The 11222-nt window shown below is 34.6% G+C and overlaps 1 protein-coding gene across 1 annotated transcript; it reads right to left on the reverse strand.

The window, feature by feature from the left end:
• Window positions 1-808: 808 nt before the first annotated feature.
• LOC136808011 (uncharacterized) lies at window positions 809-9576 on the reverse strand. The gene is made up of 4 exons (XM_067064649.1): window positions 9478-9576; window positions 7255-7320; window positions 2699-3813; window positions 809-2239 (listed from the first exon to the last, which is right to left on the reverse strand). The coding sequence occupies exons 1-4, from the start codon at window positions 9508-9510 to the stop codon at window positions 1258-1260; spliced, it is 2196 nt and encodes a 731-aa protein (XP_066920750.1). The 5' UTR covers window positions 9511-9576; the 3' UTR covers window positions 809-1257.
• Window positions 9577-11222: the final 1646 nt, after the last annotated feature.

An 11222-nucleotide genomic window follows, 5' to 3' on the forward strand; every position in this document is an offset into this window, starting at 1 on the left:
TATATCAGTTTGTCGTTCAAAATAAATAAAATAAATAAAATAAAATTAACGTGTATTAAACTAGACGAATCCCCAAATGAAAAAAGTGTGGAGTGTTTCCTCACACGTAGACAATCAGAAGATCTGGTAGTAACAAAAGAAATGGGGATAAAAGAAAGGTTTCCTTTAATGAACTGCCGTATCTAAATCGAAATACCTTGTTTGCTTCTTTGTTTGTGGATATATAATCTTCAGGAACTTAATTTTTCTTTTCCTATAGACAGGGGGCATAATCCACACTTTGGCCATAACAAGTTGTTTTTGGTGCTGATTCCGAAAATCATTTTGGCAGAAGATCAATATTCAGCCTGCTACCCCTATGCACCAAGTTGGCAAAAATGTCACAATATAGGCATTTCTGTGTGGAGCTTGTACCCAACATTTTTTGACTATTTCTGGGTAATGTATTATTTTCTTTGGTCAAAAGTCTTCCAAATAGGCCACTGATGATGTCACAAGACTTAGATGAAGTTTGGGATCTGGTGCTGGTACGCACCGGGGTGGCCAAAATACTAAAAATTGAAAAACTAAAAGTTTGAAATAATCACTTTTCTTGAGGTTGCAGCACATATATCAGGTCAAAAAAATTCTTCTTGCAAGATTTTGCCATCTTGGGCATTTCAGGGGTATGCACCAGGTTGTTCATAACACTAAAATTGTGCAGAAATTGCGAAAATAGGTAAATCTAGCCCTGCAATAATGCTTTTAAATTTCTGATCACTAGGTACAATTTTATGTCTTCATTTTCATTTAAATGATTGAGTTTTCTTTAAATTTAATGTTGAGTGTAGTAAAAAATCAAACCAGGTTGACTAGAATACTAGAATAAGGACAACGTTGGCTTGTGACATCATCAGTGGCCTATTCGGAAGCCTTTGGACCAAAGAAAATAATACATTACCTAGAAATAGTAATAAAACATTGGGTACAAGCTCCACACAGAAATGCCTATTTTGGGGCATTTTGGCCAACTTGCTGCATAGGGTAGTAAGCTGAATATTGATTTTCAACCAAAATGAGTATGATTTTCGGAATCAGCACCCAAAAAATGTTAAGGTAAAAAATCGAAAAAAGGTCGATTATGCCCCCCCCTACTACCACTACAGAGGGTAGAAACCTTTGGCGGTTAAAGTATTGTAAAGCTATAACTACAAAACATGAATTTTAAACTTAAGACAGATCGTTCAATCGTTCAATGTAATGTTCACTAAACCATTCTTATTCATCACCCCGAAGCTCCCACTCATCATGAAGCTCCCACACATCAGTTCTATCCATTATTTCTGCCATCAAACCATTAAATACATTCATATCCTTTATTTGTCTTGGTAAATATAAAATTTTAAAACAAGATTTTGCTCTTATCTTAAGATTCTTCTCCTGATTGACGAACGAAACCTTAACGGTTCCCACAGATGAAATCGTGTTAGATCCTGTTGCATATTGGATCAATTTTATTAATTGTGTTCGGTTACAGGACCGAACATATCGTTCGAAATAAAATTGTACCCTCTCCTCTGAGGGATTCTTGCAATCGAAAGAAACATATTCCAGGACGTTACTTACGGTCGGCATGGCCGAGGCATAGAAAGCATCCATATCATCAATCAAACCAAAGTTCAATGCGTTAGTTTCTTTTATTACCTTTTGTATTCCCTTCATGATATAAAAGTGTTTTTGAATGAATTCGTATTTAGCTGCTTTGATAACCAGTGCGTGAATATTTTCCTTTTTGGGTTTTGCTCTTATGTTACTTTCATTCAAAGCGGCCCACAGGTCGTCTGTTTCTTCTTGATTTAAATCATTTCCTCTCAAACATTTTACGAGAATTTTACTCTCGTTGACCATAAGGAAGTTTTGGTAGGATTCTATTAAAGTTGTATCCCGGACATGATCGAACAACAGCATTTCAATAAACGCTTTTGCCATTTGAAATGGGAAAACTCTAAACTTGGAGTAGGCATGTGAAATTATCCTTCCAAGCAATCGTGCCTCTTCTTCAGTCAGACTCGAAGGAACCGATTCAAAAAGCCCTGAGCTTTGCATTTTCGCAAGTTCGGCAAAGAAAGATGAATAAACATCTTTGATAACGCCTTCACCGACACCAGATTCATTTATGTAGCCAATAGTTAAGTTTTCTCTTTCTTCCAATGAGTTGTCATTTCGATACAATTTGAAAAGGGATTCCACGATATCGTACCTAGAATATAATTGACTAAGCCCATTAATAAGGGTCATTCATGTACCGGGCGTTTCAAAAAAAAGTGTACAAGTTTGAATTTTAAGATCGTGTGAAAATTAAAAATGTTATAAATCTAAATTTTTCACCGTCAGAAACAGGAAAGGCTAACTTATTCTAACTAAATCTTGAGCTATCATACTTTAAATCTAGTTAACGTGTTCAAAAGTTATTATAAAGAAAATTCGACAAAATACTCTTTCGAAAAAGCCTTATTTTGAGAAAAATGAAATATCACTGAAAAAACCCCTCTCCCCTTGTACACAGAGAACAATATAAATGATATAAATGACATCATTTAAACAATAGACGTACAATTTTGCTAAGCCCTCAAAATGCTTTTAAAATTGCTGATCATACGCACTAGTAGGTACAATTTTCAGTCTTAATTTTCATTTAGATTACCTAATATTTACTTACCTATCAACTTTTAAGGAATCATTGTCCTCTTCTAAAACGATACTCGGGTCGGCATTTTCTTGAACAATTTCTGGTGTTGCTTGAGAAGCATTTTCATTGTGGTCAGCTGTTGCTTGGAAGACATTTTCAGCAAGTTCAAGAGTTTCTTCTTGTGGTTCTTCTGAATCATTTCTGGTCGAAGTATTTCTAATTTCCTCGATATCAAGTAACAATTGTGAATAGTTAGAGGCGAAATTATCTAGATCCAAGACTGATTGGTTGTAGATAAGGTTGAAATGTAGAGGGACATCGGGCATCGATCCTACCCAGTTATAAACCTCCCTGACTCTGGCAAGAGCGGAAAACAACCTTCTTCGAATAATTCCACCAACATTGACACTAATAACATTATGTTCGTCTAATAAGTTCGGCTCCTCTGGCAGATTTTCAAGTCTGTTTTGTCTGATTGCATTTGAATCTCCGTCATTTCTAATTATATTTGAACTACCGTCATGTCCAATTGGATTTGAACCACCCTCATGTTCGATTGGATTATTTGAATCTCCGTCATGTCCAATTGAATCATTGTGGATTGAACCTTCAGAGTCTGACTCTAATGAGTGAGTTACGTATGCGATAGGTTTTGACATTAAATAAAGACGTACCTTAGGATATTTATGGGTATTTATGTACTCTTCAAGAGTTTGATCTTCATCTTCATCATCGATTAGTTCATTATCATAGTATCCAAGGTAGAACATCATGGAGCTAGCTTTTCCTTTTTTCGACTTTCCATTTTTGAAAAAGATACTTTTCGCTTTGAACCTAAGTTCCCGAAGCGTTGTATTTGGTGATAATTTCAATCTCCTTATTCCGCCTTTTTGTCCACGAATAGAAACAAATTTTCTTTGTCTTGGACAGTAATGCAACCAACCAATATACACAGTTTTGTTACTGGCTTTTCTTCTGTTAACTACTCTTGATCTTCCTGCATCTTTAATCGATTCAATCAGTTTGCCTTTGGGTGAGTTTGTTACATGACAGAATGTCTTCAGGCATATTATATGTCCTTGTTTCTTCAGACCTAGATTGTTTAAGTCACTATTTGTTGCATTCCAGACTGCCTCCTTTGTCATCTATGACAAAATGAAAAATATTTAAAAATGTCATTTGTCGCCTCATAGTAAATAAGTTACTAAAGGAGCCTCAAAGCAATAAACCCTTCCGACCCAAACGTACGCCCAAAATGAGCTCGTATACCAAGTCCCAGACTCAAGAATGTAGCTCCTAACCACTTGATTCAAAAGGACATAAACCAAACGCATTAAGAAAGAAAAACCATTATCTAACTCGCAAGCTAAGTTTTATTAACGGCACTTCAAAGTTTTGGGTTTCAAAATAAAAGTTTGAAATTTTTGATATTCTTCAAAAAAATGTTGCTCGTGGGAAAGGTTTAACCTTTAGGTTTAGCTAATAAAATAATTGATGATGTGCTTATAAAAAAGGTAAAATTGGGCCCAGTTTTTCAAGAAACAACATTTTTAGCAATGAAAAATTAATAATCAAATAAAAAAAAAGTTTTTAGTTAATTTTTGGGCTAAATTTTGCCAAAAAATAGTTTTTTAGAAAATCGGGCTACCTCAAATTCGAGGTTTATAGTTATGCCTCTTTGTGCAAAAAATCAGAACGAATTGAATGAGCCAATATTGAAAACAAGTGATACTTTTATGGACCTACCTGGTTATGCATTTAACCCGTATATAATTGATATCTACATAAGCGTGACCATTAAACAATCATTCAGAACACAAATAGTGACGATCTATTAAAATTAGTCGTTTGTTTCTTATAAAAAACACGTTTAAAAACCAAAATTTCATGCTCTTGAAATATTCTTTCATATTCAAGACTTCGAGAGCAAAAAAACATCTCATCAAAAGATTCAGTAATTTTAAGAACATTGATGTATGCTTATCAAATAGTGATTCTTATAGATAAATATGCGTTTTTGAGCTGAAAAATTAACTTTGCTTCATATCTTTTGATTGAATGAATATTTTTGAAAATTTTTTTCACATTGATGATGATCTAAAATTGAAGAGTCACTCCTGTGAAAATGGTAATTATACCACATTTCTACAAAAAGTTGATTTTTTTTTCTTCTTCATTTTTCATTTTCATTTTCCTTTTTTTTTCTCAAATTTTTTACTTGATAATATTCCACTCACGAATATCTTTTTAACGAGCACAAAATCGCAACTTGATTCGAATTCTATCAAAAGCTACAGCCATTTTCTTCTCCAGCTGCAAATTATTTCGAGACAGACTTTAGTCATAATCCTCATTTGACAAATACAAGCAGCTATATATAATAAAAACACTGCCTATAAACCAGCTCTGCCAACAAAAGATCTGCATGATGATAATTCTGATTATCACTAATATAGTGGGAAAAATATAAAGAATTTGATGTCATGACTAGGGTTTGTCCCTTCCGTTACGCAAAATGGTGCATACCAAGTTAAAGGAATGGAAACCAGTTTAAAAATGCTACTAACTGATTTCTAACCCTAAATGTACTACTTTAAATAGGAAGTTATTACTTTAAGCCTCAATGAAAAAGTTCAAATAATAATGGATTCAGTTACTCTAAAAATAAGTTAAAAATGCAAGCGTATGATGACACATTGAGGCTGAAAAAGATTTACAACCTAACATTTTGAGGGGCACGAAGTTTATTTTCATGGGATAGGTATTGTTGAGTCAGAAAAAATATGTTTTGAAGCTTTTTGGGGATGAAAATTTTTTGATGTAACGGAAGGGACAGGTGTACCAAAAATGTGACCTTTACCCATATATTTAAAAAAATTAGATTATCGGGCCAAAATTGATCAAAAACCACAAAAAATGGGATTTTGCCTGATGAACAATCTAAAATCTGTTCTGTTCTGTGGTGCAAAGCTGAAATAAGGTTTAAAATGTTCTTTGGCATAAGGTAGAGTTAAAATCTAACAATTATACAGCTGCGTTATACACACCAATTTAGAAAAATCAGATTTCCGGGCCAAAATTGACTGAAAATTGCAAAAATGGGGTTTTGGCTGAGAAATAACAGTGCCGTAGCAACTGGGAGCAAGGGGGGGGCTATGCCCCCCCCCAATAATTTTTTCAAAAATGGTTATTTTGCAAAATGCAAAGTTTTTCTTGTTTTTTTCTTGAAAGTATTTTGTTTTGAGTGCATTTTCAAGCAATCTAGAGCTTAAATTTTCAAAATTCCCCCCTCGGGCCAAACCATGGTTGGCCCTTGCGGTGTCACTAAACTTCAGCCCCCCCCCAATAAGAAAATGCTTCTTACGGCACTAAATAATATAATCTGCTCTTTCAGTGAGCTACAAAGCCGAATAGGCTTAAAATTGTTTCTCGGAATAAAGTAGAATTAGAAAGTGACAATTGTATTGCTTCTATCATACGTGAATTTAAATTAAATTTTCAGGTCAAAATTGACCAAAAACTGCGAAAAATGGGGTTCTGCATCATGGAAGAAAATGAAAACTTGCACTGCTAGTACTGCAGACTTGGTCGAATTAGTCTTGAGATGTTCCTTGTGAATAATGTAGGATAGGAATATAGAATGTAGGGTTGTAGCACCAACACAACAGCTTTTAGTTTTATTTTCCAGGCAAAATTGCCCGAACAGGGCCCATTTTGGGCATAAAGACCTAAGAACCGCCAAAAATTGAAAACATCAAAAAACATTTGATTTGTGTTATTTGGGTCCAAACTGACCAAAAAAATTGGAGCAGCTTATTTTGGAAAAAAAGGTTATAGCCCACTGCTATTTCGAGGTATTCAAAACTCAAATTTATTTATCACTGTGTTGCAAGATTCATGGACTATTTAGCAGTATTATATTTTGTTTGGAAAAAAATCAATGCGAGCAAAGGGAGCAAGAAAATTTTTAGAGCTTTAGCATAGACCACAACTTCAGTGAGAACGCAAACCAAAACAAGACAACCATACTGTCACAATCATGCACCTGTTAAAGGTTTCAAGGAATTCCTTACATTACTTTCACTTTCAAGGTTTTCCAAGTTGCTTAGTCGAACTTCAAGCTTTTCCTTTGATCAATTCATAATCCTTTTATAAATTTCCATAATTTTATTTGTAAAAGTAAAAAAAATGTACACACTTACTGTCAGTTTCACGCTGAACAATTTTCAAGTCATTCGCCTTCTTTAGACACTAAACCCATAATTTCTAGAGGGGTCAAGACCCCCCCCTTAGTTAAGAGGACCCCCTTAAGTGCTAACCCCCCTTAGGAAATTCATTTAAAAAATGAAAATTATCAGTATAAATGAAACGATTGTACAAGAGTCATAATTCAACGAAGATCCCCCTTATCTAAGAAGACCCCCCTTAGGAAAGAAGACCCCCCCATTAACTGTCAACCTCCCTTAGGAAAGTCATACTTTTAACACCCTTGCTAAATGAAACTATGAAACCTTGGCCCTACCACTTTCAAAATATGGCCTCTGATTCAACAAAGCAAATATCTAACTAAAGTTAAAGTAAATTACCTCATTTTGCCTGAAGTTTTCAATGATTCGAGTGTCCACTCCTCGGCCAGACAGGAACTGACAGACCTAAAATGGCAAAATGAATGTACTGAAAAGATGTAAAAATGTAAATAGACCTTCAAAGAATGTTCTGTCTGTCCACATATTAAAAAAAGAAAAGTAAAGAAAATCTTTGAAACTCCCATATAAACTACTCAAATAAAAATCTATGAGAAAATAAAAGTTAAAGAAATTTTGCAGACAAAATTTTCATAATCACATTAATTGGGGTTTTACTTTATAGGTGTGGGACACAAAAAATATTTTTTCTGTTGGTGTAATGCAACGTGGGGCCGTCCATATAGTATGTACGCACTAAGGGGGTAGGGGGTGTTTGGTCAAGAGCATATGCTTGCGTACAGGGGGAGGGGTCCACAGAAAATGTCATACTCAAAATTTCTACAGTCCCCTTTTTTGCATGTAAAATTCTGTGAAAAAGATAAAGAGTGAATTGTTGTCCTGTTCTCACAAATTTTATTTTTTGACAATTCATCCTTAATGCAAATAATAAGAAGTTAAGTTTCCTATCTGAAATATAGGCCTGAGCCAGAAAATTTTTTTCGCCTGGGGGAAAAGTACGTACAAACATGGGGTATAGATGCATATGTGTACGTTTGCCGACACAAGGGGAGGGGAACTCGATTTTTGACATTTTAGTGCGTACGTACTATGTGGACGACCCCCATGCCCCATTCAACCAAAAGAAGAAAAAAATGCATGTCAGATGGTTTCTTTTTTTCATTTCATGGGACAAATATTGAGGGGAAAACCCAAACGACGTGCAATTTTGTCCCTAGGACAATTAAGCAAAATTGATTCAAATCAATTGATTCAAAAGTGCTATTTCATTTCAAAAGGAGAAAAAAATGGTGGCAACACAAGAAAACATTTCAGGTTGGTGCGATGGAGCATGTTGCACTGCACCAACGTGAAAAAAAATTCTTGAGTCCCCACTAAGGGCCAACTTTCATCCCATTGAACATCCTACAATTTGTATTTTTTGTTATTTTGTTACACACTTTTTTTGTATAAGAATATATTTTATAAGAATATTCATGATAAAATTGGCCGAAAAATTAAGAATAATCCTAAGAATATTGCCATCGTGAAATTTGTTTTGGCAACCATAAATTTCTATTTTTATCTTTTTATGTGAGCCTAACTCTCTTAATTTACACTAAAAATTCAAGAATTTCAGGATTTTGTTACCTTGAAATGGTATCATTTCTAGAATTTCCTCTTTGGTATTGTATTATTGAGGTATGGCTTGAAAGTTGACTAAGAATGCCTTAAGAATATTATAAGTTGATTTTTCCGAAAAAGTTAAGAATATTCATGATGAACTGGAAAAACACCATTCTTATAAAAATAAAAATTAATGTAATTTATTTGTTATTGTCATCTAGAATGTAAACATTTTGAATAATAACCAGAGCCTTTTAAATTATTATGAAAAAAAGCAAGGTTAGCAATTCTTATAGAATGTAAATATTATGAATAATAACCATGGAGCCTTTTAAATTATTATGAGAAAAAGCAAAACAATCGAACCTGTCCTGTATCGAATTATAATCGAACCAATCGAACTATATAATCGAATCATGATCGAACATTGAAATAGACCAACCGAACAGTCATTGAACTAACTTAAATTTCGGTAATCGAACAGTTTGATGATTGACATCCCATTGCCTATGGTTAATGAAAGTAGTAACCCACATCTAATTCTAGGTAGTCCAGAAGCTGGAGCTCAACTACTTTTTGTTTTTGCCTTTAAAAATTCCGATGGGGGGAAAAGTAGTGCCATCATTCAAATCAGAGAAAGCGAAGATAGTATACGGCAGATTTTCTGACTAAATTCTAGGCGATAATTCTCTACTTTGCGGTAGCTCATTACAAGTAATTTTCGCAAATGAATTCCCCTCTCACTGGCCCAATCTACAGTTAGGGGTAAAAACCATGAAAGATTGTGATTCCAGGTGTTTCCATAAGAATAAAAAAGTATTTATCTACTAGGTATAGTATAGAAATTCTGCCAGTCGATTTTGTTTTGAAAAATGTTACCTTTTGGCAGAAAAGTACCCGTTGTTTTAAAATTTAAGGCAGGTTTTGGGGTGGAAAAACATGTCAATTGGAAATTGTACAAAGTCAATTGGAAATTGTACAAAGAAATAGAAAGCTTACCTCTTCCACTTCTGACATTTCTGCTTCTGCCATCAGGATGCTGACCTGACTGCTGACTGTGTTGTGAGCGGATGCAACAAAATATGTGTACTCGATAAGGGTCGCTTTTCCTTGTGAAACCGTCCTTCGAACGAGCGACGATCAAATGCAATAAATTAAAAAAATCGAAAATTTGTCCAATGAAAAGTGACCGTTACCCGATCAAAAAAGTTCTCACTGAAAATTTGTTTTCGTACTTTGTCTCGTTTAATACTGAGTTTAGGAAAAAAAAGGTAGAAAAAAATACTACGCGCGTATTGAACAGTATAGACAAGCGCGGGAAGTGAGTTTGCACGTGTGTACATATTTAATAAGTTGGAATCATCTTCAAAATGTCAAGTTATTTGCCCGAAATGCTCAAGCCTAACTGGGTGATTTTGGGTGATTTTATCCTGTCCAAAATGTCAAGTTATTTGCCAGAAACGCTCAAGCCTAACTGGGTGATTATATCATGTTCAAAATGTCAAGTTATTTGCCAGAAACGCTCAAGCCTATAACTGGGTGATTTCATCCTGTCCAAAATGTCAAGTTATTTGCCCGAAACGCCCAAGCCTAACAGGCTGATTTTATCATGTCCAAAATGTCAAGTTATTTGCCAGAAACGCTCAAGCCTAACTGGGTGATTTCATCCTGTCCAAAATGTCAAGTTAGTTGCCCGAAACGTTCAAGCCTAACTGGGTGATTTCATCCTGTCCAAAATGTCAAGTTATTTGCCCGAAACGCCCAAGCCTAACAGGCTGATTTTATCATGTCCAAAATGTCAAGTTATTTGCCAGAAACGCTCAAGCCTAACTGGGTGATTTCATCCTGTCCAAAATGTCAAGTTAGTTGCCAGAAACGTTCAAGCCTAACTGGATGATTTCATCCTGTCCAAAATGTCAAGTTATTTGCCCGAGACGTTCAAGCCTAACTGGGTGATTTTATCATGTCCAAAATGTCAAGTTATTTGCCAGAAACGCTCAAGCCTAGCTGGGTGATTTTATCCTGTCCAAAATGTCAAGTTATTTACCCGAAACGCTCAAGCCTAACTGGTTGATTTCATCCTGTCCAAAATGTCAAGTTATTTACCCGAAACGCCCAAGCCTAACAGGCTGATTTCATCCTGTCCAAAATGTCAAGTTATTTGCCCGAAACGCCCTAGCTCAATTGTGTGATTTTCTAAAAAGTCAATATTTTTATTCTACCGTATTATTTTTTAAGTGCAACAAGAAAATTTACACATCGTAACACGAATTCTAACAAGATTAATTTTATCTTGCTTTTTTCAAAAAATATTTAATAAAATTCAATTTTTTTTCACCCTGATAACTATCATGATAAATATCAGCGCGATTTTGTGGCAGAAACAAGCCACGGTATAAAAGTCCTATAGTTTTTTTCACAGGTTGTAGAAACTACAATACACGGTATTTATAAGAACAAAGTATATAAGAAAATAATGCTTCGATGGCAAGAATATTAAGAACAAGTTATAAGAATATTTTAAGCCTGTGCAGACTCTAAAACATCTGATTTCTTAGGAAAATGAGCAAAATTGCTCACAAAATGGTGAGAATAAGAACATTTTAAGTCTTACAACTCAAAAATGTGAAGAACATGTGAACATTTCAAAAAAATTGGATGTTTTTATAAAAAACGTGTATCTCGTAACCTATCACTGAATTGTTCCAGCTTTTTCACATCTGCATCACATAACACTGTCTCAA

The sequence above is a fragment of the Clytia hemisphaerica genome, unplaced genomic scaffold (assembly GCF_902728285.1).
Source record: "Clytia hemisphaerica strain Z4C2 unplaced genomic scaffold, Clytia hemisphaerica genome assembly, whole genome shotgun sequence".
Lineage (NCBI taxonomy): Eukaryota > Metazoa > Cnidaria > Hydrozoa > Leptothecata > Clytiidae > Clytia > Clytia hemisphaerica.

Coding starts and splice junctions, on each gene's coding strand:
- LOC136808011 (XM_067064649.1), bottom strand. CDS start 9,510: ATGGCAGAAGCAGAAATGTCAGAAGTGGAAGAG. Junction 3,814..7,254: donor AAAACTTCAGGCAAAATGAG/GTAATTTACTTT, acceptor ATTTTGTCATAG/ATGACAAAGGAGGCAGTCTG. Junction 2,240..2,698: donor GATTCCTTAAAAGTTGATAG/GTAAGTAAATAT, acceptor ATTATATTCTAG/GTACGATATCGTGGAATCCC.